The sequence below is a fragment of the Hipposideros armiger genome, unplaced genomic scaffold (genome assembly GCF_001890085.2).
Source record: "Hipposideros armiger isolate ML-2016 unplaced genomic scaffold, ASM189008v1 scaffold_459, whole genome shotgun sequence".
NCBI lineage: Eukaryota > Metazoa > Chordata > Mammalia > Chiroptera > Hipposideridae > Hipposideros > Hipposideros armiger.
The window spans coordinates 976299-1003704 of record NW_017731809.1 but is presented as its reverse complement, the minus strand read 5'-3'; the positions used below and the strand labels follow the sequence as shown (position 1 = coordinate 1003704).

The window sequence follows — 27406 nt, the reverse complement described above, 5'->3', positions numbered from 1 at the left end:
TCATCTCTGTGGGTCAAAATCCATTTCAAATGTCACCTCTTCCAAAAAGCATTAGATTCTCTCAACCTCCAAAACTCTTTTTATCAAATTTCTTTGTATTTTCCCTAAGTGTCTTGATTAGGTTGTAAATGAGCTCCTTGAAAGTGACAACTTGCCCTGACTCATCTTCCCATCTCCTCCAGCCTCAGGCTTTGTCTGTAGCAGGACTCAATACATCTTTGCTGAATGGAAACAAAGAGCCAACAAGATGACGCACTTGTCTGTGAAGTGGGGATGTCACTGCCACCTACTTCATAGGGTCGTTGTGAGAGCTTGGCACATAAGCGCTCAATAAGTGATATCATCTACAGCATCATTTCTAAGAATAAGTTTCATTTGTTCTTGGCCTAAATTAATACTACGGCTCTGTCTCCTTTTCATGAAGTCAAAGGCTAAGGGCACTGCTTTAGAATTCCTGGGAACTGTCCCCTGGAATCAGTAAGTAGGGAGCCACTGTCTGGCTCACTGGGGCACATCCCAGCAAGTTCCCTCTCTGGAGGCGTCTCATGAATACTCTGGGTCTTTTCCTTTTGGTCGGAGGGGAACAGTGCTCGGCTTTTGATCTCTGATTCTGGGAAATGGGGTGACTCCAGCATTTACTTCTTCTCCCCTTGGTCCCTGAGGTTGACTGCTGAAAAGGTCAGAAACAGAGCCCCAGACCTGGGGAGGCGGGATGTGGGTCATTTGGCCTGGCTATTCTGAAAAGAGTGAGCAGGCAACTGTGACAGTCCTTGAGTTTTATTTTTATTTTTAAAATCTACTTTGAAGAAATTTGTGAGTCCCAAAGGAGGCCTTATATGTAATTTTTTTTCTTTAGAATTTCCTCTAATACCCATTAGGGAGATTTAACATATTCCAGATTTAGCACTTTAATGGGCTCTTGTTCCTGCCTTCATTTTTTCCCATTTTTAATTTCTCCTCTGGTTTTTAATTAGCTATTTCTGGGATTACGAAGTGTGCAAATTCAACAGCAAAATTTCTGGAAAGTCTTTTAATTTACATGTGCGTTTATTCTGATAGTGTCACAAACCCGCATGAAGCAGAAGGTAAGAGGGGCCCTGTCCCAGACACGGATTCTCGCGTCAGCAGACTGTGTTCGCCATGATGGCCCAGCAGGGCCACTGGACCACTGCTATAAAATCAGCCCCCCCGGAAGGTGGAGGGTCACTGGTTAGCACCATCTTGGCGTTCTGTCTCTCCAGGAACCTCGGACAAGTCTAATCTGGAGCTTATCACACTGACATGTACCTGTGTGGCTGCCACCCTCTTCTGGCTCCTATTAACTCTCTTCATCCGAAAACTGAAAAGGGTAAGAAATTTCCGATAAATTCTATGCTCCTTTGTGGGTAATCTTCTAAAATGCCCATCTGATGTGTAGAGCAGGCACTAAACAAATGTTAGGTCTCCCTCTGCCCCTTCCCTCTCATTCCTGTCTCTGACCTGGTGAACACTAAAAAGTGAATCATTAAAATGTCTCTCAGCCATAAAGTGGGGTATTCAAAAGAAAAGCTAGAGCAATGGGCAGATGAATATTTCCCAGGGACAGAAAGGATTTTTTTTATCTAAAAATATGTAATAAAGTCTTTAACTTAAATTCAGCATGAGACCTGTGAAGCCTTCATTTTCTTAGCCTTACTCTCTCCTTAGAAACAAAAAGAAAAAAGCAGAATATAGACCCACCACTGACTTGTCTCTCATAACATGGAAGCAAAGACACGCATTGCTGTTTGTACTCACCTGAACCCTGTGATAAAATTAGGTTCTTTAGAGTGGGAGGTTCAGGGTGGAGTTTGGGACATCAGATTCCAGAATTAGGCCTGTACCACAACTTGCTTCTCTGAAGTTCAGTGGGGAAAGAGCCAACACTCATTCATTCATTCATTCATTCATTCATGCCTCAAGTATTTACTGTGTGTCTGCTCAGGGCTGAGTGCCAGGCTCTCTGGTGACAGTGGAGAGCAAATGCTAGAGTGTGCAGTCTGGGGTGGAGACAGGCTTGAATCAATTACATAGACAAATTTAAAGTGTAACTAGAGTTAGGTGACTAAAAGATGCATAATCAAGGTGGTCAGGCAGAAAAGGAAAGGAAAGTGTTGCTGGCAGAGAGAAGAGCATGAATGAGGCTGGGGCAGGGCAGAGGGACACCATGAGACGAGAGGTGGCAGAAGGCCAGGTGGCTGCAGCAGTGGGAACAGGGATGGATGAAGCAGGAGAGGAGTGGACGGTAGCCGTGCCTGACCTGGCAGGGAGCTGTAGGCTATAGTACAGAATTTAGTTGTATTCTAGAAGTAACAGCGAAGGGAGGGGTTCTTAAGCAAATGCAGGAGATTGTAAGTGTGAGAGATTTGTGTCTGCAAAGATTATTTGGGCGGCTGTGAGGGGAATGGACCAGAGGGGCAGGAGTGAATAGACAGGTGCCTAGCAGATGGCTTTACAGCAGTCCAAGTAAGAAATGATGGTAGCTTAGTCTAAATGATCAGTCAAGATATATTAGGAGGTAAAATCAAGAAAACCTGAAGTGTCAAAGAGGCCTCCTCAATGTCTAGAGACTTGTTAGCCCTTATTAATATGCCAGGTCTTGTGTGAGGCTCTTTAAGAAAGTATCTCAGGTAATCCTTCAAAAAATACAGAGGTAAATATATTATTGTTACCATTTTACAAAGGGAGACCGAAGCTCAGAGAGTTAGAGTAACTTGTCCAGAGTCAAACCGCTAACCAAAGTTGGAGCTGAGTTTTGAACTCAGGTTGTTTGACCTCAGACTTGCTATTCCAAACGAAAATGTGTACTTTATAGTGTTAGTATGGGAGGCAAGGCTAGCAGCCATCGCCTGCCATCAGGCTTTGCAACTGCTTTAGAAGGAAACAAAGGTCAAACAATAGCATTTGAAAGGGGAGATACCTCATTTAGGGAAATGGATCTAACAAAAGGAAAACTTGCCAAATCTGTAAGGGAGGTACAAAGGCTACAGGAGTTCAAAGGAGGAGAGGCGGAGAAAAAACTTCAGAGAAAGCAAAGTTTAGAGACAGACTTTGAAGGTCCTGGCTGGAAGGAAAGAAGCAGAAAAACACAGCCCACCCTGCTCCTTCCCACTCCCCAGATTAGGGAAGGAGTCTGGTTACTCTGCATATAGGAGCATAGTGGAAATAAAACTGGACAGACAAATTGGAACTAAACTGAACAGGTGTCTTATACTTCTAAAAATCTATGAAATTTTGATGTCAATAAGAAAGGATGAGAGAAAGAGATTATTATCTCAATAACAGAACGCCTATAAAATTTGACAAGTGAGTGGTTGTGGGAGGCAAAGAGGAACAAGGCATCAAGAACTTGTTTCCGGGCCGGCTGAGTGGCTCAGTTGGTTAAGAGCTCGCTCAAGAGTGTGAGCTCTGAGCAACAGTGGTTTGATTCCCAGCCCGAGCTGAGCAGCCGCTGAGCTGCCAACAGGTGGCAGGATGGCTCAGCTTAAAAAAACCAAACAAACAAAAAAGAACTTGTTTCCATGTGGTTTTTCCAACCACAATGTAAATTCCTCATTGATAAAGGCTATTTTATCTTTTGATCCTACCCCTGCATAGGCCAGTGTTAGAATTATAGCTAACATTTACTGATGCTTACTATCTGCCAAGCACTATTCTAACAGCTTTACTTGGGTTATATCATTTGATATTCACAACCACCCTGTGAGATAAGGAACTGCATTATCACTATTTTACAGATAAGGAAACTAGGCTTAGAAAGGTTAAGCAATTTGCCCCACATGATATGCTGGTCAGAAGTCGAGCTATGATTCAAACCCAGGCAGTGAGCCTCAATGCCGGGGCTCTGAAGCACTTAGCTGTGGAATATCCCTGCCAAGTACCTGGTAGCTGCTCAATGTTAATGTCAATTGAAAGAATAAATATCTGTCAACTAAGATTCTACTATCGTACTCTCATCAAAGTCCTTACTTAAGGTTTTGGCGTTTCCTCTCATTTGCCTGACGGAGAAAAGCCATCAAACTCCACAGGTGCCACATGGGGAGATTGTTTGCACTGCCTGCCCCCAGCCCCACCCGCCTCTGTATCAACACCACGGCCCACTTCCCTCACAGCCAGCAGAACCCAAGATGCCCCGCACCAGGCTCGGCAGTCCTACACGCTCTGAAGACCGGAGCTTGCTTCGATGGCCTTGGCTTCATTGGCCATCGACAAGTTTAGTCACAGAACCTACTCCAGCAGCTTCTCTAACGCACACCCAGCACCCTGCCATAGGCATGTCTGCTCCTCTCGTCTTCCAGACTCGCACGAGTATCTGACAGGCTGGGCCCTTACAGTCTAACACCAGTGGCAAAGGCAGTTCGTGACAAACGTGCTCTGTATCTTTCTCTGTTTTCCATTCTTTGTGGAGACCAGGCAAATCTTTCTGCCTTGAGCTATTTGTCACACAGTTTAGCGATAATTTTTGTGAGAGACCGATTGCAAGTGATGGATGAGGTGAGCTGTGACAGCCCAGAACAGGGTGAGTAAGGGCTGAAGAATGTGGGTGGGTGTGAAATGGTGTGTGTGGAGAGGTTGTCTTCTCTACTGAACTCTGATCTTGTGGAGGGAAAGGCACTGAAAGGAAGGGCCCTAAAACTCATTTAAATGAAGTTTATATAACTGCTGGGCAAGAGTTACCAAATCCACCTTATATGAGCAAGCATATACTTCCTTTCTGGTCTGCCCACAGAAATGCAGTCAATTCTACAATTAACAATAACATGGGTACAACTGTAAGACACTAAAAGTAAATCCAGTTATTTATGATCTGAAATAAAGGGTATTTTCTGGGATGGATTTGCATGGCCAAGATAGAACAGGCACTTGAAGGCAGATACTGGACATCCTACCAATAGCCAAACAAACTTGGAATGTGGCTGTAAGTCTTACTCCTCGGCCTTTGAAATAATCAACTTCTATTTCTTACTGAAGGTAATCATATTCTCATCTCACTAATAGACTCTACAGTCTTTTCAGGCAGCTGCAGCCACTAAGAGGCCAAGCCTCCTGAGTATATTTAAACACTTAATATGAAATGTGTCTCTCAACTGTCCCAGGGACCCTGGGCTTACTTTGCCACCTCTGGACTTTCCTGCAAATGTAGAAAAGCAACAATCATGGACCCCACTGTTGACCCATTTGTAATATATATGCCTGCTTACACAGAATGACCACGGAAAGTTATTTTTAGTCATTGTTTGGGAAGATTTTATAAAAATGCTTTGCATTTTTTAGAGAAGGACTATCATATGCTAATTGTTTAAGAACAAGCAAGAAGTTCACTGGGGAATCTGAGTGCATTTCATCTGGGATAGGATGGTGGAGCTGGTACTACAGAAACGTGGTGTGGGAACAGCAAGGAGAGGTTCAATGGCCATCACATGCTCAGGTGTGACGTGCACACATGTACACAGAGGGGTACCTTCTGCACCCAACCACACAGTTTCAACCAGATGAACCTAAATAGCAGCAGATGTCACCAAGTCTTATTTTAAATCAGATGTCAGGGGTTTTTGTTTCCTTGTTGATGACTTTGAGATCTCTTTATTTCTCAGTCTTCTTCTGAAATAAAGACTGACTACCTATCAATTATCATGGACCCAGATGAAGTTCCCCTGGATGAGCAGTGTGAGCGTCTCCCATACGATGCCAGCAAGTGGGAGTTTGCCCGGGAGAGACTTAAACTGGGTAATGTATTTGTTCAACAGATTCCTAAACCCACACAGAGCCTGCTACATGCCAAACACTGCTCTGAGGGATGCAAGGAGGACTACACCCAGGATTCTACCCTCCAGCTGGTGATAGCCTAGCAAGGGAGACAGGCGCAGGCATACATGGTTCTATTAGAATGCTGTGACAACAGTTCAGGGAGACACGGGTACCTGTTCGTTCTTTCAACAGTTCTCAAGCACCTTCTCTGAGCAACAGACACAAGTCATTTGAGATTCTTCCCTCTAAGAATGAAGGAGATCTCCATAAAAGCCAAGAAGCTTAGGAGAAGTGGGGAGAGATTAGTTCCAAAGGGAGCCTTCCAAGTACAGGCATTCTTAAGCAATGACAATTTTGAGGAGTTAGAGATGTGTGACCTAGAACACAATTCGGGATGGTGAGGAACAGTAAAACCAAACATCTGGTAAAAGAGTTGGTGCTCTTCAAGGCTGCGGATCTAAAAATGCTCTGCACAGACCTACCAGTTACATACTCTAAAGTTCCCTGGGTGTTCGAAATGTCCAGACAAAAAAGAAAGGCCGAGGGGGCCATTTAAGTCTCATTTTTGAAGAGCAAGGACTTGTTTTCCAGGTAACATGGATGCTGTAAACACCAGGCAGATGAGGATTCCCTCAGCTTATCCCCAAGTTCCTCCAGCTGGACATCACAACGCAAATTAATCTCCTGCCCAGTTGATACAAAACAATGGGAGTCTCAATTACTCCCACCCAAAATATTTGGATTGTGGCTTCTCCAAGTTTTCCACTCCCTCCTAGTATGCCAGAGTCATTAATTAGTAGTGGAACTAGGAAAATAGATCATGCGTCCAGTGTGCCTGGAGCTTGTCGCTCAGTGTAAAGAGCCTGTTGTTCCAAATTCAAGGCATTGCCCCCCTTTACCCCCCATTGCAGACTATATCGAGGAGGGGGTGTGAGGCAACAGAGAGGGAGAAATGGCTTTTCTTGTTCTCTTGGGCCTTGAAATGATTCCATTTACATTTCTTCCTACATGATAAAGAATACTTGGCCCCAAGAGTATGTTCTCTTTGGCTTGGGGAAGAAAACTGAAAATTAGTAAAAAGCTGGAGAGACAAGCAAAAGCCAGTAATGGCTGCTGACAGGGGAAAAGAAAACATCTACTAAATTTAGAGTGGTTAAGGGCAGGTGGCACAGTAGATGAGTTCCTTCTGCAAGCCTAAGTTATATGGCAGTTAGCCCAGCCTCTTCGGTGACCTTGGCAGGGAACATAGGATAATTTTCCCACAACCATAAGCCATTCTCAGGCCATGCTGCTTTCCAGAGTTATTAGTCACAATCAAACATGCTTCTTCCAGTAGGGCACTTGAGCTTTCCATCCCATTTCTTCATTCCTTGGCCTGGTGTCATTGTGATCCATAACACATTGAGGGAGATTGCTAACCCTTCTACCAGAACTCCCTGGGGGCTCTGTGGGTTTAGATAATCCCATTTCAGGAGATTCGCCTTGTTGAACATCTTTCTCTTGGTTCTTCTCCTTTCCAGAGTTGCCAGAGGCTATGATCTGGCTAATGTACACTGAGTGTCTTTGAGTGAGAGAAAGTGTGGCAAGTCAGCTGCCTTTCAGTCCAGAGTGTGGTTGCAAGAGCCAAGGAATACTCCTCCTACTGACGTGGGGGCAAAGGGGCCCAAGGGTTGTTTGTTTGTTAAGCCAAATAAATGACAGAAAGTAATCTGAAGCAATGTCTGGCAAGGGGAAGTAACCAAGAATATGTCTGAATGGATGGAGAGAAAAGGCGGGTTTGATGGGCAGAGCTGTAATGGGGTTCTAAATGCAGAGAAACGCACAGAACAAGCTGCTTCTGATTTCAGCTGTCTGCACTGTGGGTTACTGTTAGCAGCCCTGGTGAGAGAGGTCTGCGTTGACACTACCTGATAGGTATACAGATACAGCTGGAACTCGGGTCAAAGGTGTTGTTGCTACCACTAAAATTCCTGAAATCCTTTTCTTCAGTTTTCTTCAGTTTCTTCAAACTAACTGTTTGTTAGTGTCAGAGAGAAGTCAGCTCCTATACATTGATCACAGAAGTTGGGATAATGTCTGACGTTGTATCTTTCTATTGGAAAATAAAGTCAGAATTAGCTAATATGGGAAACAACACAGGGAGTCTGGAATTTGGTGAGTGGCTGGTGCCTGAGCTGGTGCCACCTCCGGTAAGATCAGCCCTGGATGCAGAGAGGGGTTCAGCCTCCCGTTGCCATGCACTCTCCCAGTGTCCCAGGGACCAGTCATTCTTGGAGGCAATTCCAATGCCCTTTCATTGTGTGACAATGACGGAGCACTTTTCCCAGCTAGTTAGTGGCATTTAGGTAACAGCAAGGAGGATTTCTAAGGGGAAAGGCGGATCAGGCCAGGTCAAGTTCAGTATGGATGGGCTTCCCTGAAACTGGAACCATGGGGCTGCCGAAAGATTCCAACACGTCAGATGATTAAAGAGCCTGTAATAGTTTCATGCTGTTTTGAGAGGCAGCAGTCAGCTTCCGAGAGAATAAAGGAAAAGACTGAGAGAAGCCAAGTGAGAACAAATTAATTCTCACTGATAGAAGCAAAATTCCCAAACGCTGGTTAAAATAAAGTGTGTTGTGACGGCTAAGAAGGGAATGCACGGAGGCCGAAGTGTGGAAAGGAAAGAGTCCACCTGCCCCCAAGGGGCCAGAGTGTTTACAGTATGTGGGGAGCCGTCCCAAGATAGAGATTATCTTACTATATTTCTCAGGCTCCGGATACTTTTCAAATGAGATGGTAGAAGGCACTTCAAAGGGAAAACGTTGTTCTTTTACTCTAAAAAGGCAAGGAATAAGCTCCCAAACAAATGCACCAATTTCTCCAAGTCTGGAGAAGGTGGCTGCCAGTGCTGTTTCCATACGTGAGCTCCATGTCCAGCACCTTCAGGGTTCACCCGAGGCTCTGCTATTAAAATGAAAAGTCCCCATGCTGCTCTATCTCTTGGACAACTTTATCTGAGAAAGGAAGCACTGACTAGATCCCCACCCATCTTACATGGTACTACTCTGGGAGGAACAAGCTTTGTCAGTCGATGCAGATACAGGTGTGAGCAAAGGAAAAGCATGTGACCTCACCAGTGTTCCCCTCCTAAGGCAGGGTGTGTTCCTATGAGAGAGATGCAGCGACAGCTACACAGAGGCTCCTATGTTTACACTGGTCATGGAACTTTTCCCATGTCCTCAGCGGACGCTGAGGGTAGTGGGAGATACTAAGAAGAGGTAGGGTAAAGACATCTTTGCTCCTGAGTAGTTGTGTATAAAAGTAGAAAGGTTCTAATATGATGAAGAAACAGAAAAACTTTACAAAACATTACCAACTTTACAAGAACCTTAAAAAACAGACAAACAAACAAAACACTATGTCCTTCGGGAAAAGCGATTGGAGAAGGAGGGAGGACAGCGGGCTAACTAACTGAAGGCATGTTATCGGAACAGATTCTGAAAGAGACTTGGTTGGGTGAGGGGGCGTTGTGTTAAATTAACACTGTACCTACCAGGACTTAACTTTTAACCAGAGGCATTTTGTTGGCTTTCCCCTCACCTCCCAGAGTGACTTCTTTGGCTCACCCTTCCTTTTACCTTATCATGCCTGAGGTGTACCATTTCTCTACGTTCTCCTTAGCTACCTATTTCCTGCTAGTGCAAAAGGAAGTCCCCTGATATAAAAGGTAGCTGAGGTTTTCCAGGGGTGCCCTCCTCACAGAGCACCCCTGTCAAGGTCTCCATCTCACGAGCCCCTCTCGTCACCCAGGACTGTATGAGACTTGCTCTGAGCATCTCACAAATTCCCAAATGCTACTGTTCATCCTGCACTAATATACCAGGGACCATCTATGCACCAGGCACTGGGCTAGGTTCTGGAAGATTCAGACATGGTCACTGCTTCTCTCAGGCGTCTCATGCAAGAGTGAGGAAAAAAACATGTGAACAGTCGTTACAGCACAACATAATGGGTACCATGAAAGAAACCTCACTTTGTTATTGCATTTGGCAAACATCTCTCTGTGGCTGAGACACATTACCACTGGTGGTTGACGTGCTCATGTGCTGAACCATGATTTGTAATCATCTTGTGAAGACATGTTAGAAATACTGAGAATGTCTTGCCTGGCAAGGAAGTCAGAGCAATGCCTTAGTGCTTATTTTTTAGCTATAAAGCATTATTATAACCAATAGCTATAACCACTATTCTCAATTTCTCCCATTTCTGCTGAACACAGATCAGAAGAGATGACCCCAAGTGGCAAGAAAAGGGACTTAGGTTAAATACAGGGCAATATTCTTGCTAGTAACGTTATTACAAAGAGAAGAGACCACCCAGGTCTCTCCTATTGGTAGCCCCACCTTCCCAGGATTTTGTGAAGAGGAAAGTGGCCAACCACCTATATCAAATGTCTCCTAGGGACCCAGCCTAGCTGTAAGGAAAAGGGCACCTCAGAAGTAAAGACTTGGAAGGCAGATACTCCAGAAATGTGTCCTTTACTTTGACTCTTTTGGGGTCAGTTCATTGGAGATTCCATTCAAAGCTACATGCCTCACACATGCATAGGAAAAATGGCACTTCATTCCTAAAAGACTTAAGCTCGCCCTGCTGACGTAGCAAACAAACCAATGTCTTCTTTTCATTGTAGGCAAATCACTTGGAAGAGGGGCTTTTGGAAAAGTGGTTCAAGCATCTGCATTTGGCATTAAGAAATCGCCCACGTGCCGGACTGTGGCTGTAAAAATGCTGAAAGGTATGGACACCGTAGTTCGGCTTTCAACTGACCCATTACATTCCCTAAACATTGGTACAAGTTGAATATAGCCTAGGGACAGATAGAAGCTATTTCTGCTCTGGCCACAGAACTTTCTTCTAATGCTGGAAGCCCCTTTACTTCAGGATTTTAGATTAAGCCAGCAAGAGCTCAGCATAAACCTTGTAAATGAAACAACCCAGCATCATCCATGGAAAAATGATTCTGTCACCTCAAAGATCTTTCTCCCACCACATATCAGCCTCTAGACCCCCAGGGACTTAAGCCCATGGTAACCACAGGTTCAAAATTTTGGAATGATCCACTGTGACATTATAATGGAAACTTAGCTATACATCATAAATCCCGAAGGCTTAGCTGGGGCTTGACCTAACTAGAGAATAAAACTATGAAACACAACAACTGAGTTGATCAGAACCATAAACATACTTACATGACAAACTTACATTGTCAAGTCTCAACCATAAAGCATTTTCTTTTTAGAAATTAAAAACAAACAAAAACAAATTATCTTTCTAGTGTTGAAAGATACTACCGCTCTGTGAAGCACTGGAAGGCAGAGCCAACAGCAGTGTATGACCACTGAAAATGAAAATCAGTGAAAACTGTGTAAACCAAACATCTCAAAGACTCATAGGTCCTTTAAAGTGTAGCAATTGCTTCATTTCCTCATTCGTGATGTAACTTTCATGTTACTTCAGCACATTTTAAAGTCCCAAAACCAAATGAAACAGGACTAAAAACCCAAAGGGCAGTTTTCTGCTTTCCAGAGTCTCCAAGATATGACCAGGGGAGTCTGAGACTCAGGACACTATGCACCCAACCAAGCAGGAACCTAGCAAAGGCTCCAAGAGAAAAAGGGCCATTTGCTTAGGGGACTTCCAAGCTCTTCATCTTCTTCCAGCACTGACATGTCGTTACAGAAGTCCCATGTAATGATATTTTCCACCTCAAAAGGCTGTCTTTTTCAAGGGAAGGCTTTAATAAAACTGAAGAACCTGACAGTTCTACGCTGAAAGTAACCAGGAAAGGAGTTTTTGCATCCATAAGTCAGGACTTTTGTTCAAGGTGGACTACCCAGATGATGGCAGGCATTTCTGTGAGAATAGCTACATTCCAGAACCCCATCATGAACACCCCCACCCCAGATTCTGAAGAGGCACCAACATGGCTTCTATGTGAGAAAGCCCCAGACTAGATACTTTACTATATTAGGCTGAACCACTTGAAGCTGCCATTTTTCTTACTTTTCTCTCTACAGCCTTGTGAGATAGATATTATTATCCCAGTTTGCAGATGAAGAAACATGACTCAGAAATGTTAAATAGGGGCAGCCAGTTAGCTCAGTTGATTAGAGTGCAGTGCTCATACCACCAAGGTTGCAGGTTCGATCCCCACGCCCTCCACAACTAGATTGAAACAACTACTTGACTTGGAGCTGATAGGCCCTGGAAAAACACACTGTTCCCAATTAAAAAAAAAAAAGAAAAAAGAAAAGAAAAGAAAGATTAAATAGCCTCTGCCAGGCCACATGGTGCAGGAGTAAGGGTCTGAGTGCAAGTCTTCTAGCTTCGAGTGCAGTGCTCTTTCCCCCACAGCACAGTGCTACCAAAGAGGGGCTGCAGACCGCCTCCTCAAATGGCCCGTTGCTCCAACACCCTGAAAACAATCCTGGCCTGTGTTCCGGAGGTGATCTAGTATCCAACTTGGACAGATGTGAAACTAAATCTGGAAGCATCCACTTCCTCAGCTAGTCCCACTTCCCTGCTTACTAGCACACAGTATCTCCAGGACAGGCAAGTCTGCTGTCCATGCTTGTCTGTGTGGGTGCAAGGAACACCTGTGGCCCTGCCTATAAATGGAACAATCTGAGCCAAGGAGCCTGATTTCCTCTGGGCATAAAGGCACGGAGAGACTGATGAGTTTGAGGGAGGAAATTCTGACTTGAGATTTTTTAAAGGCCCAGAGAATCCACTCTATGTAGATTCAGAAATAGTGTGCTTCATATCTTTATAAATGCTTATCTTTTTTCCATCAGCCTTGATTGAAAAAAATTGCCACATCACCCATTATATAAAATTCCTAAAAACCATTTCCATTCAGCTTTCTTGTTTTTAAATGGGTTGGCCATCTGTTTCTAGGAGAAATTGAAAAGGCAGAAAGTCAAACAAAGGGCATGAGTCAGCAGCTCTTTCAAAGTGCCCTTGAGCAAAACCTTTAACCTTTTTGGGCTTTATGCCCACGTCTGAAATGAGAAGAGTAATCATGCTGTTTATTTATCTAACAAATATTTGTTGAGCATCTACTGTGAGCCAAGTCCAACCTCACTGGGAGGCTTCTATAGTTTATCTGATTATTAAAAAATGATTTGTGCTTATGAAATACCATGTCCGAATCTACCACAATGTTAGATGCACATCCTTTGACCCATCCCAGGACTGTCCTACAGAAATAACTGCACATGTGTGCAAAGATTACACACAGTCTGTCTATTATAGTGTTATTTGTAATGGCAAAAAAAACCCAAAAAACCAAAACTGTAGACAGTCTAAATGTTAGACATGCCCCTCATCAATTAAAAAGAATGGAGAAAGTCTCCAACATATTAAAAAGGGGTAAAGCAAGTTTAAAACAAAAAAACCAAAAACAAACAAACAAAAAAAAAATATATATATATAAAATCCCATTTATGCAAACAAAAAAAAGAACTTTGGGTATATATTTATAGATGCAAAGAAAAAGGTCTGAAACTACAATTAACAGTAGTTACTTCAAAAAGGAAAGTGGGTTGGAGTGGCTTTCACTTTTTACTCTATATACAACATATTAGAATATTTTACAGCAAGATTATATGATGTTTTTATTTCTAAAAGTAACTTAAAATGTTTAAATGTCTTAGCAATTTACCAGTAAGAACAGAGAGAACAAACTTAATTTAACTTTAGACTCTGCTAATTCTTAGACTGATGTTGTTTATCTCTGAGAATGAAACTGAAGTCAGATGCTTATGGATCCTCACAACTTGAGATAACCCTGTGGACTCCAGGGAGGAAAAGGTTATAGGGAGCAAATAACACACTGCAAAGATGTTTACAGAAGTGGCCATTCGGTTCTTTGCAGGCCCCTGGTGCTCCTTCTTTGTAACTCCTCAAAGAGGGGAAACGTGAGAAAAAGAGATGAGCTGTGGGCACAGCCTCTGCCTGGAAGGCTCTTGCGGTGCCTGGTTCTGGTAGAAGGGAAGCCTTTGCAAGTCGTTTTCACAAGGTGCCCTGCTCTGAGTCAGCACATTACTAAACAGGACTAGGTCCACCAAGAGGAAATGTGCAGTGACTAACCCCAGCACCACTCTGGGCCTTACTGTAATCAAAAGGATGTTGGCTCAGGAGGGTGGGAGTAATGAAAACAGTCTGCAGACTTGGCCTTTCTGCAGAATGGGGGGAAGTTAATGAAGCAACCGGCTGAACACTGACAAACATGGAGGGCAGGAATGCCGCCGCCTCCACAGAAAGAGCCCCATTGTCCTGTCACCTTGACTCTTCCTTGCTTCTCACAGAGGGGGCCACGGCCAGCGAGTACAAAGCTCTGATGACTGAGCTCAAGATCTTGACCCACATTGGCCACCATCTGAATGTAGTCAACCTGCTGGGAGCTTGTACCAAGCAAGGAGGTAAAAGCGAAGGGGAGGGCCTGCTCCATCTCCCAGTTCACACGCTAAGGGCAGAGTGCTCCGACACTCAGCTCCTTCTCCCCACACCTGTTCCTCCTCACCTCCTGGAAAATGGCTTTTCAATAGGTCCAGAGGAAAGTTTGCCCATTTATAAAAGGGGGCTCCCATCCTAGCAATGCCGTCCCTGTACAGTTTATGTGAAGGTTCTGAAGAGGACTCCCTTTTAGATCTCCTTCCACATGCTCTAGGTCGAGTAGAGGGCATTTTTCTTTGATGATGACTGGGAAGCCATATGACCAGAGATAAGGTAAATGCATAGAAGGCTGAGCATTCCTTGAAGCTTCACCTAAAGGAATGAGTGTTCTTAAAGGCCTTTCTATCCTTCCCTATGGCAAGGTCAGTGCTTGGCTGTAGATGTATAATACTACTTAAGCCAGAAAGACAGGCTGTAACGGGCCTGTGCGTATAAATGTTTCCAAGCTCACAAAGGTAGTAGAGATGAAGGACTGCTGGGAAAGACCTATCTGCTAGGAGTGGCAGTGGGCAGAGAAAGAAGCGAAGGGCCGGGGAGGCCAGAACTCGAGCCCTAGGGACCTAGACACAACCCACCTGCTTCCCGCCCATCCTTGAGTACTGCCAAGTTATAAGCTCGTTCTCGAGTTCTCTGAATTGGCAATCTCATTCTGTTCGCCTCAGTTTGCATCTGTAAAACTGACCAGGGCTTATCTGAGAACCCACCTCTGTCTGTGTGTCTGAGCTCTGTGTAGCCGGCTTCAAGATGGAAGGTCCTCCTGAGGCGAGGACTGCTGGACCCCCGAGGCAGGCACCCGCGACGAGGCGCACCAAATCCTCCCCGGTGATGAGGAGACATAAAACCTCTGGAGGGAAGAGGAGGCGCTGTCAGGATTTCTAACAGGCATTTTTAAACCAGCAAAGTCTTGGCAGAGACAGAACACCCCTCTTTCGAGGAGGCCCGGCCTCTGTGAGCCTGTAAGAACTAGGCCGCCCCGGCTCTTGGGCTCAAGGAATCCGCCCAGCTGCCCGCTCCCAGCATGCCCCAAGGCAGCAGCTCACAAGAGCGGCTCCGGGTTCATTCCCACTTTGACCCGGAACCGGAAGTTGTCCCTCCAGCTGCAGGCCTCGTGCCCAGCTCCCGCATGTAGTGGGAGCACTGTGCAAAGCGCTGCAGCCTTTATGGCACCACATGGGTTCCGCGGTGCAACTCAATTTTTCTTTTTCCCAACCCTCTTGTTTCCTTTTGATCAAGAATCAGCAAACTATAGGGCCAGCCCGTGACCTTAATTTGACCATTTTAAAGAGTTGGGGAAAAAACTCAAGAATATTTTGTGACATGTGAATATTATATGAAATTCAAATTTATGTTTATTGAGCACAGTCACTCAGCCATGGCTGCTTTCACACCATGAAGGAAGAAGTGGAGCTGTATGGCCTACAAGTCCTGAAATATTTACTGTCCTGCCCTTTGCAAAAAAGCTTGACACCTGCTTTAGCCCTTCTTATGAGCCCCAAGGCAAACGCTGTGCAGGTGGCCCTGCTGCTGGGGAGAGACAGGCCACACAGAACCGGCCTGTTTTCCGCTTTGGGAGGGAGGCGCTGCTTAACAATCCCGGGGTTGGTGCTAGTGTCCTGAGGCCCCTCTACTCAGTAGGGTCTGGCTAACAAGCGGAGAGGGTTGCTGGCAACTACAGGTGGAGCCCTGGCTTTGGCCCCTCGCCACCTGAGAGTTCTTTCTCTCCTTCTACTCTTTTCTTGTTTTCTGCCTCCCTTCTAACCCCAATTGTCTCCTATTCCATTTGTATTTTTTAAACCCCTTCTCAGGTTAAATTGAAACAAATCTCTCACCCTAAGTTGCATCCCTAGGTCCTGCTAATAAAAAGATAATTTGGTTTGAGGTTTCTAAGGCCCACTGAAGGCTGGCAAATGGTTGACTGGCTTGGTGTGGCTGAGCATGTGCTGTTTTGGCTGCAGGCCCTCTGATGGTGATCGTTGAATATTGCAAATATGGAAATCTATCTAACTACCTCAAGAGCAAACGAGACTTATTCTTTCTCAACAAGGTAAGTAATTTAGGGGTTGGAGGGGTTTTGTTTGTTTGTTTGTTTTTTAAAGATTTTTATTGGGAAATTAGGGGATGGAAACAGCGCTGGGGAATTGGGGGAAGGGGAACAGACAAGTTGCTATCCTTTTGTTCTTCAATCTAGTTGTGGAGGATGTCGTTTCACTGGCCCAAGTTGGCACCATCATTGCGCTCTTCCTAGATGAGGCAGATCGGTTGCCGGCTTCTGGACAGCCACTCACGCTGGCTGCTGGCTACTCACTGTAGCCCATGGCAACCCACTGCAGTAGGGGCTGCAGCCTACACCACTGCAGGGGACTCATGGCAGCCCAGCTCCAGGTTGAGCTGTTGTTCAGCATCTTAGCTGTAGAGGGCAGTGTCACTGGCCCTCATATGTGGGATCCGAACCGGGGCCCTCTGGCATCCCAAGCCAGCTCTTAACCAACGCGCCACTCGGGCGGCCCAGTCACTTGTTTCTTAAGAGAAGATGACAGCAAGTATAATTGTCTCCATTTATTAGATTAGAGAAACTAAGGACTCAATCAACTGTTGACTTTATAGTGAACAATAGACAAATGATGGGGCCCAAGAAATCATTTTCTTCCCTTCCTACTACCCTTTCTCCCACTTCCCCACACCCTCATCACCCTTGTCACCCCTACACATACACCAAACCAGTCTTATCCACTAAAATAAAGCTATATAGTAAAATGAGCACATGGGTCCAAGTCCTGAAGGCAAACCAAGTTTAAAAGAGATAATCGAGGGTCAAATATATGGTGATGGAAAGAGAACTGACTCTGGGTGGTGAACAAACAATGTGATATATAGATGATGTATTGCAGAATTATACACTTGAAACCTATGTAATTTTACTAACCATTGTCATCCCCGATAAATTTTAATTTTTAAAAAGATAATTGAATGGAGGAGAAAAGAGTTTAAAACCTTACCAATGTGACCCATGCCACCAATATTGTGTCCTTCTCTGGACTGGAGAAGCTTGGGAGACAATGAGTAAACGTTAGTAACTGATAATTAGCAATGTTGGTGATGAATCCTTGTAGTGTGGTGGTTAAGCACTTGGACTCTGGAATCAGACCTCCTGGGTGTAAATCCTGTCTCTACCACTGATGAAATCTGGGACCTTGGCCAACTTACATAGCCCCTCTAAGTTGCAGTTCCTCATTTATCAAATGAAAGTAATAACAGAACCCAATTCATGGGACTGCTGAGAATTCAGTTAAGCACTCAATAAATGCTAACAATCATCATCATTATTGACCCACGGAGATAGAAAGATCAGGCGAGCCCAACTCAATGCCACTGACCTGTATGATCTCTATAATTGGTGAAGTGTCCAAACTCTAAGAATGGTGCCCATCTTCATCACGTGGGCAACAGTTGTCACATGGCACACAAATAAGAACACTGGACAGCTGGCCCATTCTCTCATCTCAAACTTTGATCCAACCAAAAGCATGGGTATCCTAGACTAGCAACATGCATGCAGGAACGTATTTTCCCCAACTTTAATTATGCCCTCTCATAATCAAAATCTTAAAGCTGAAAGGGATCTTGGTGATCAGCTAGTTCACACTCTCACATTATAGATGTGCCCAGAAAAGTCAAGTGCTTGGCTTAAGGACACAGTTTATCAGGAGATGAAGCCGGGGAGAAAGAACCCATCTGTCTTGTCTCCCCTTCCTGTGCTTTTTCTGTGTACTGCATTGGATAAGGAGGAAAAAAAGAAAAAGAAAAAGTGGGAAGTGGTGCCCTGCACCGAGAGCAGTGCAAACTCCCTCAGTCCTGAAATCCTGGACTGCCTTCAGGAAGAACAAAGCCAGCAGAATACCCCAGAGACCAGGGCAGGATGGAACGTTTAGGTTCATGCGTCCTTTGTTTTGAAGAGTTTGCTTCCTTCTCGGGCTATATTTAATGATTTGCCTCCCTGTTGGTGGAGCCTGGTGTTTTCGTGGAAAACACATGGCTGTATTTCAGATTTGGAACCTGAAGGAATATAAAGAGAAGGTGAAGGAAAACCCAAAAGGCTAAATAGAAATGGGATATTTTATTTCCAAATAAATTCACCAGGATCTTTGAATATACATCTGATTGGGAGTCAGGAAGAGAGTGAGGGAGCTTAAGTTATGGTCCTTGGAGACATGCCCCAGGCTGTGACTTCTGGGAAAGTGAGGAAGAAGGCTGCCCAGAGTGTGTTGTCATGGACTTGAGCTGTGAGTGGGCCTGTCCAGCACTTTTCTCTCCCAGCACTCTTCCTTCTGTCTTGGGAAGGGTCTTGTGAAAAATAAATTTCCAATCCCCAACTGAACAGAATCAAACCTAACTGCCTCAGGGAGACACAATAACAAAGGGTTATATTCTTTACCTGCTCTCAGGTAGGTCACCTGGGGTGGCAGTGGGTGTTTGCTCAGAGGCCTGCCTCGCCTTCTGCAGCACAGGAGCCTGGTACCCAGCACACTTTCAGAGTTTGTCAGGCTGTCCCTCCTGAAGCTCCCTCCTCCATCCTCAGCTTGCTCCCACTGTGCCCTCTAGTGGAAGGATCAACCTACTTTGTGACATTTCTAGGAAATGCCAAGGAAGGTGGCAAGCCCGGTTAACCCTAGCACTGCCACAGCATGCTGGAGGATCGAGGGACACCCCTGAACCCCAGTCCCTCTCAGCCCCCTTTTCAATACTGCCATTTGGCAGAATTGAGCCTAGGTACATGGTCTCGTCATGAAGCCACTGGGTGTGCTAAGTTTCTATTGTCACAGTTGTTAGATGAATTACTAAATGTGATAAATCTTTTCCGGTTCCACATGAACATTCAGAACCAACAACTTTTTTTCTATGAGTCAAAACATAACAGGATGATAGAGCTTTCCACATGAGGAAAATGAAACCCAGAAAAGTAAGGTGATTTGCCCAAGATCACCTGGTTAATGGAAGAACCAGATTACACAGAAGGCCTTGGATGCCCAGTCCAGGATGAGAGGTCTTTCCTACCCCTATTAGGATCAAACTGTATCTTTATTGTCACTGGTGGGAAGAAAAAGAAATGTTCCTTCCCCAAGGAAACCAGAGAAATGGGTAACTGCAGCCCTCTCTTATTACTCCTCACAGGGTTTACAAAGTGAAGCCCCAGGTTCACTGGGGAGCCTTTTCTGGCATTCAAATCATCTTGTACAAGATGGCGCGTGGTATGGAAAAGCAGTTAAGGGCACAGAGTCGAGTTGGCCAAACTTGGGTTCAAGCTTTGTCATTTACTAGTCGCATGTAACTTTGATTACTTCACTTCTCTGAACCTATTTCTTCATGTATAAGCAAGAACTACTTCATAAAATTGTTGGAAAGATTAAATAAGAAAATGTACCTAAGATTCTTACACAGTGTAAGTGCTCAGTAAATGCCATCTGCTATTAATATTCCTTTATCTTACCTAAGATGCTGTCTACAAGACCAGTCAAAAGTAGAATAGACTCCACAACCCCAAGGAGTAGCCAAGTAGGGCCCTTGCCTGGTCACCATAGGGCCCTTGCTGCTAATTTGCTGTCCATTTCGTGGAATGACACTCCCCCAACTCAGGTGACTGCCAGCTTGAGGGACTGTCTTCCCCATTGGAGCTACCTTTCATCTGTGTCCTTGGTCTGTTCAAAGGATGCAGCATTGCACATGGAGCCTAAGAAGGAAAAAATGGAGCCAGACGTGGAACAAGGCAAGAAACAAAGACTAGATAGTGTCACCAGCAGCGAGAGCTTCGCAAGCTCTGGGTTTCAGGAAGATAAAAGTCTGAGTGATGTGGAGGAAGAGGAGGGTAGGTATTAATTCCTTCCTGTCCTACAGTCGGAGATATTTTTACAACATACTGTGCATCTCTGACATTTTTTTCTTACTTATCACCCTAATAAACATCCGTGGGAGACTCGAGGGGCAATGTCCCGAGGAGATAAGATTTGAATTAAGATTATTTACAGAGTTACTAATTTTGACAGGGAACTCTGTACAATTGTCTCCTCTCAGACCTTTTGTCTTAACACATCACCCCCTCCCCCCACGCTGGGGTGAAATGGGCTGGAGGCCTGGAAAAATCTCTGCTACTCATACTAAAACTCAAATGCTCTTGAAAATGAACTCTGATCCACTTGTTGGTTTGTTTTATGTTTTGCTAACGTCGTTCCAATCAGCTGGGACGCGGCGGGATAACAAGCGCCATTACAAACAGCTCCGGTTTTAATGCTTTCCAGATTCTGACAATTTCTACAAGCAGCCCATCACTATGGAAGACCTGATTTCTTACAGTTTTCAAGTGGCCAGAGGCATGGAGTTTTTGTCTTCCAGAAAGGTCAGCCTTGCTCTTACTGTTGTCCTTCTTTGCCAGGCCTGGACATGGGGACACTCCCGTGGACAAACACATGCATTTGCTATAAATCCACTTTTTTCAGTATTTGCTTATACTTGCGTCCTTAAATGTAGAGTAAACATCACGGTGAATGCCTTCATTTATCCTCATATGAGTGAGGACTTTTGACAGGACGAGTCTTAGCAGGGGCTAGAACTTAACTGGAGAGGAACACCTCACTGGGGTTCAGACTGGAGAAACCTAGACCCCGCTTCCCACATTGCCCTCCTGCGTCTTTTCAACACTGACCCGAGTCTCAGAATATACGATTGCACTGGAGGGCTTCTGTTAGTCCGTCCTGTGGGGTCCCCCACAAACCGCAGCTGGAACTTCACAGCTCAGGGTCAAAGGTTGGGGGTCGTTTGGGTCACTGGGAGAACTGGATGGCCAGCACTGCTGACCAGGACACTCACTGTCCTTCACAACAGTAGCCGAGCAGCTTGAGGCCGGCCTTGACTCGGGGCTCCAGGGCCCTGTGTTTATGGTAAAGCTCCATGTGCACTGGGGGTGGCTTCCGTCATGTAACGGATCGTCACATGAAGAAGAATAATGACACTGAGAGCCGCAGGAAATTAGTCAGGTGGATTAAGGAAATGCATTGATTATGCTACTGTTTTATTACAGTGCATTCATCGGGACCTGGCAGCACGAAATATTCTTTTATCTGAGAACAATGTGGTGAAGATTTGCGACTTTGGCCTCGCCCGGGATATTTATAAGAACCCAGATTATGTGAGAAAAGGCGATGTAAGTCAGTTTGATGTTTATTTGACTCATTTATACCCTATCATTTTTAAAGCACAGACTGAAGCCCATGGTAAATATTTACACTTTCTCGGCAGTGGTCCCTGAAATCCAGCGTGTGCTTTGTGAAGACAGGCAGCCCAGTGGGCTGTGTTCCAGGGAGCCCTGTGTGGGGCTCCGAAAGGCTGCCTCTCCTGGCTCTGTTCTCCCCTCACTCCTGGTACCTGCCCTCTGGGCCACACTGCCTGGGATTGCGACCCTGAGAAGTGTTTAGCAGGGCCCTGGTGAGACCATCTCCTCACCTTCCTTTGACTCCTGTGGGAGTTTTCTGAACCACAGGACAGAACAGCCTGGACTCTTTCCTACAAATAAACCCGGATGATTGATTCAGCAGGTGTATATATCTCAGGAAAGGGTGTGTGGGGGGGATATTAGTTTTATCTTGCTAGCGAGGAAACTGTCCGCCTCCCACAGCTGCCTTCCACGCCCTGGCATCCCCCTGCTAGCTTACACCGGTTTCTCTTCCCTGCTTGTTTTTGGACATAATGTTACATTTCACTTTTGTTGGTGACCTCCTGTGTCCTTTCTTCTCCGGCCTGTACCCTGAGGGCTAAGCCTGTGTCAGGGCTCTGCCGATGACTCTGCAGCAGTGTTTCTCAGACTCGGTGAGCATGCGCATCACCGGAAGGGGTGCCGGGCGCCAACCCCAGAAGTCCTGATTCTTTACGTCTTGGTGGGGCTGCGACTCTCCCTTCCTAACAAGTCTCCAGGTTTTGCTGACACAGCTGGGCACGGGACTGTACTTGAGAACCACTGCCCCCCAGTCTCTTTCTATAAAGGAAAACAAAAACAAACAAACAAAAAACTAACAAACTTTTCCTGGGAGCCCCGATTTGCAAAGATGGCATTACCTATGTGTCAGTCTGTCCTCTTCTGTCCATCTATCTCTTTCAGCCTCTCCCTGCCCCTCCCCCTTGCAGTTTTCTTTGTCTCTCCGTTGTCCCATACTTCCTGTCAATTCCCATTCATCTAAAGTGGCAAGGCCTATCTCACTGGGGTTCCTGCTCCCTAGAAGAGAACAAAAATTTGTCTGCATGTTTGAAAACCAGCCATATGGTCTTTTAAATACTGCCTCTTGCTTTTCTTCTTTCCTGTGCCTCTGCCCACTCCCCCCATTTAATGACTTTCAAAACCCTGTCTTTTTACTTAAGAATGCTCTTCAAAATCCTCTTTCTTAAGAAAAATTCCTGGAAATCATTGATTTTCAGGATGTCTTCTAATTCAGATCACTCTTTTTCAGGTTCCTGTGGAGTGCGAGTTTTTTGAGGGACAAGGATTTCTTACAGAGTCATGGAGTTAGGACACGATGGACATAGGAGGGGCTTCCTAAACATTTATTATCTTCATAGGAATCAGTGCAGCACACAGCTCTCCCTTTTAGTCTAACACTGAATGAGACGAGCTTTCTCCGTGTGAGGAAGCCATAACTGCTCTAGGAAATGATTTCTGGGCCAAGTGTTATCTGGGAGGTGACCCCACGGGCACTTGGGTTGAATGTGCTTTGTTTGCATGTCCTTCTGCTCAAGGCCCCCTTGCCCTTTTCTAGACTCGACTTCCTCTGAAATGGATGGCTCCTGAATCTATATTTGACAAAATCTACAGCACCAAGAGCGACGTGTGGTCTTACGGAGTGCTGCTGTGGGAAATCTTCTCCTTAGGTAAATTTGGGGGAAGGAAGGGATCACATAGCCCAGAACCAAATGTCTGCTGAGAATCCTTTGGAGAGATACAAACTTTAGGTCAGCATCTAAAAGAACTGAAAACCCTCCCAGAGGAATGGGTCCGTGTAGAATCTCAGATGAGGAATGGTGCATGTATATGTACCCTGTATCTGAAAGATGCTTTATATGAACACCAACAAGGTTAGACCAGTATAAAACCTACAGTCAAGTTTACCTTCAGCAATCAGCTACTCCTTTCTCTGTCTTTTGTCCCCTTCTCCTAATTCCTCAAACACCTAGATTCCTAATGCCCTCCCCTCAGTATTAAGAAAAGCCCCAACAGGGCCGGCTGAGTGGCTCAATTGGTTAAGAGCTCGCTCAAAGGTTTGAGCTCTGAGCAACAGCGGTTCGAGTCCGGCCCAAGCTGAGCTGCCGCTGAGTTGCCAACAGGTGGCAGGACAGCTCAGCTTAAAAAAAGAAAGAAAGAAAGAAAGAAAAGCCCCAACAAGCAGAGCTCACCCAGTGTTAGGAACAGGAGACCTTTCTACAGCTGCTAATATTAGCACAGCTAGTATTAGCCTTGGACACCAGTTTATGCGGGATGATAGTCCCTCATTATTCTGCTTCCAGTAACATCTATTACAGGTGTCTAGAAACCTTGTTCAAGGCCCCGAGTGCACAGATGTGCACGGAGCCCACATCTGCTTGCAGACACACACTGATGCTCGGAGACCTCCCAGTTGTGGGGTCTAGCCAACAGTCCTTTGGACTTTGCCAAAAATTTGCCTTTCAAAGCAAATAAAAGTCACCCAGTAACATCCCTGGTTTCCTGTAATGTGTGAAAATCATTCCCCTGCTTTCGATGACAGGCACCTGTTGCTTCCAGTCTTTGAAAGCAGCTTGGCGGCTACAGTGGCCCCGCAGTGACACAGCGCCAGCACTGCACGCTTCCCAGCTGCTTCCGACCAGCAGTCATCACTAGAAAGTGCAGACAAACAAATGTGGAGATAGTCGAGGTTCGAGGTCCGGGACAGAGCAGACTGGGAGGCCGGGCTCACCCCTACCCGCCAATAATCCCCCTAAAAGGAAAGGTTATGTGGGTGCTGCACAGTAGGACTGGCAAGAGGCAAAGTCTAGGCCCCCCTGGCACCCCCACAGCAACCCCCACCCCACACCAGCCTACTTCTGGAGCTTAAGGCCCCCCTTTCCTTCAGGCCCATCACAGCAACTGGTCCTCTAGTTCTGTGAGAAGTTTACAAGAAAGTAGTGAATTAAAATCATTCTCACTGAGGTGTGAAAGATCCACAAGTGACCTATTCCAAGTCCATGGGCTTTTTTAAAAGAAGCTCATTAACCCAAGGAATGAGTCTCTAATGATGGGATTTCTTTAGGGTTCCTTGTGGTGAGAGGGAAGGGACCCTTCAGATGTCACCGTCTCTCCCGACCAGATAGGAGTAGCCATAGGAATGGTGTGGGGACATCAGACACCCAGCACCACAAGACCCACCCACCAAGCGTGTCACTAGAGAGGATACGCTGAGCTTCAGTGTGGGTTGTGTGTGGAGATCCATTCCAATCTCTGGCAATGTATTGCTAGACCACCCCTTTAAAGGGAGGAAAGGAACACTGAATTGCCTGCCCCCTTGGGCCTTCTGTGCCCTGAAGCTGTAATGTGCCTGTGCTTTCCCGTTGTCTCGAGCAGGTGGGTCTCCGTACCCAGGAGTGCAAATGGATGAGGACTTCTGCGGCCGTCTGAAGGAAGGCGTCAGGATGAGGGCTCCCGAGTACGCGACTCCTGAAATGTGAGCCCGCATCCCCCTCCACCTCCACCTGTTAGCTCTTGCCCCACCGGACACCTCAGAAAGGGATGCCATGTTGATTTTTAGAATCCCCGTCCTGCTCAGCCTCTGCCAGGCCCAGGTGTGCTGGGAGTGCTTTCCAGAAATGAGGCACCTTGTCCTGGATCCGCCCTCACCTGCTTTCTTTCTTGAGCACTGACGCAACTTTTTAAGGCCTCTGGCTGCGAACTGAAGTTAGAGATTCAATTTCTAGATATGAGTCCAGGCAAAACTAACAGACCACCGAGGAACTGAACGCCAAACCTTGTCTTCCCTCACAAAGGGGGAGCTGAAAGAGCAAAGCAGCGACAGGGACCAAGGGCTAGAAGTTGCTACTGACCCGTCCTCCATGCACACTAACGACCAATGAAGGGGTCTGTTTTGGGAGGCAGGGGAAGAGGTGCAGGAGAGGAAGGGGGTGGTTTCCTGACGGAATTAGTAGTTATGCTCCACAGGAGGCAACGTGGGCTAGAAGACTTCTCTAGACTTGTTTTAGGAACAAGAGGCTCAGCGGCTGTCTCCAGCCTCTTCTTGAAGTGGCTTCCTGCTGTGCAGCCCTGTGACTCCAGGAAGAGGACAGGCTCCGAGTGAAGGCTCCCTCCATTGTTCAGACCTTACTCGCCCCTCTTGGACACTCTATCTTCCTGAAGCCTTTGGACGTTTTGCACTTTGAGCCCATTGCAGGAATGCGCTGACACTGGCAGTTTTGTTGAGCTGCTGACAAGGACTTGGGCCTCCCCAGGGCGGCACCACCTTTCCTGAACTGGCAGGCTGCCCTCCCCCATCCCACCCACACAATGGGGTCCTGTCAGAAACCCTGGGATGGCCTTTGGTGCGGAGTCTAAGGGAACGAAGGAAGTGTGGGCTTGGCCAAAGTGCAAGGTCACTGTCTCTCCTTCACGTCTGGACACAGGGCTGGGTCAGACCCAGGACCCTGGCGAGGAGGACGGTGAATGGGGCCTAGGAAGGCAGGGTTAGCAGCCCAAGTGCAGCGGGAGCAGGGGACCTGTCCTTGTCAGCCTTACACGGTGTCCTTATCAGGAAAGCGCAGGGAGCTTGAGGCAAGGCTCCTTCCTGAGAGCGGGAGACAGATAAATTAGCCCCAGGACTGCACTGGGGCTGTCGTGTTAAAGGCATGGAGAGTTTTTAATTACTTGCTTCCTTTTATGTGATGGAGCGGAGCCAACACCAGGAGATCTAGTTTAAAATGAGGTTACTTTGCGCCTGGGAATTTTCTAAGTGTTCCCCCCACCCCAGTGGTCTTATTTGAATTTCCCAGCAACCTTGAGGAGCAGGCAGGCAGACATTATAATCTGAATTTGGTGAGTAATGAAGCTAAGCCTCTGAGAAGTGAACTGACGTGTCCTCCGTCAGCAAGGCAGCAGAGCAGACAGATTTAGAAACCCGTCCTTTGGGTCACAGGACTGTTAAGTGAGGAGTATAGCCCACATTCCTTAGAAATGTTTCTCTAATGTGTCCACTCATGTTTCGAATTAAACATTTCCTTCCACTTTTTACATGATCTGACAATCACAAGAGCACATCCTATAGTACTAACAGCACTAGTAAAACCTGCTGTTCTTAAATAGCAACATTTAAAAATGTTTAGTAACTAGTTATTTAGTGCTTAAGTGTCAAACACTGTTTTTAGCACTTTTAACATATATTAATTTTCCCACTGCTCATAACCCTATAAAGTAGGTACTATTATTATCTCCATTTTATAGGTGAGAAAACCAAGGCAAGGAACTTCTAAGTGACTTTCCGCGTCCTAGTCAGTTAAGCAAACCCAGCCTGAATCCAGGGTCCACACACCGAGCCACAGGCTGTCTCCAGTTCTTATCCCGCTTCTGGTCCAACATAACGCTAGGTTTAAAGTCAAGTCAACTTTGGACCAAAGACTCCCTCGGACTTTATCAAATCTTCGGGTCTTCACATAAAGCTCTCCCGGGTAGCACTTGTATCCCACGCAGCCCACAGAGAGAGAAGATCATTCCTCAGTTCTGGGGGTTTATTTGGAAATTATAAAAAGTAAGAAGCAGCTTCATGAAATGTTGGTTCAGAAGGCCAGAATTCAAACCTTCAGCCATTCTCAAGCATTTGAAAGCTGATGGAGAAATTTCATCTTTGTTCCAACAGTGGGAAGGCCGGGGTGAGGACGAAGTGTAGCTCTCAGAACTGGGATTCTGGACCTGAACTTGGCCTAAAGTGGTGTGCACTTGGGAAAGGAAACTCTTCTCACAGACCCCTCACCCCCCAATCCAAGGGGGCTCTTGTATTGGGTGCACCTGCTGTCCCTCTATGAAGCCTATTTGCATCGCGATGTCAAACTAACGTTGGGTCCTTGGTTTTCCGTCAGATTTAATCAGATGTCTTTTGAGAAGAGAATAAGC

The 27406-nt window shown here is 45.9% G+C and overlaps 1 protein-coding gene across 2 annotated transcripts in view; it reads left to right on the top strand.

The window, feature by feature from the left end:
* FLT1 (fms related receptor tyrosine kinase 1) overlaps window positions 1-27406 on the top strand; it is a 171722-nt gene that overhangs the window by 131615 nt on the left and 12701 nt on the right. Inside the window, exons 16-25 of one of the 2 annotated variants that reach the window (XM_019666061.1) lie at window positions 1242-1348; window positions 5613-5745; window positions 10439-10543; window positions 14118-14231; window positions 16221-16309; window positions 19969-20125; window positions 20556-20653; window positions 21335-21457; window positions 23061-23172; window positions 24878-24977. In XM_019666061.1, the coding sequence (XP_019521606.1) occupies window positions 1242-1348; window positions 5613-5745; window positions 10439-10543; window positions 14118-14231; window positions 16221-16309; window positions 19969-20125; window positions 20556-20653; window positions 21335-21457; window positions 23061-23172; window positions 24878-24977 (1138 nt within the window). The remainder of the gene's footprint in view (window positions 1-1241; window positions 1349-5612; window positions 5746-10438; window positions 10544-14117; window positions 14232-16220; window positions 16310-19968; window positions 20126-20555; window positions 20654-21334; window positions 21458-23060; window positions 23173-24877; window positions 24978-27406) is intronic. The other variant, XM_019666062.1, reaches the window with a different exon arrangement.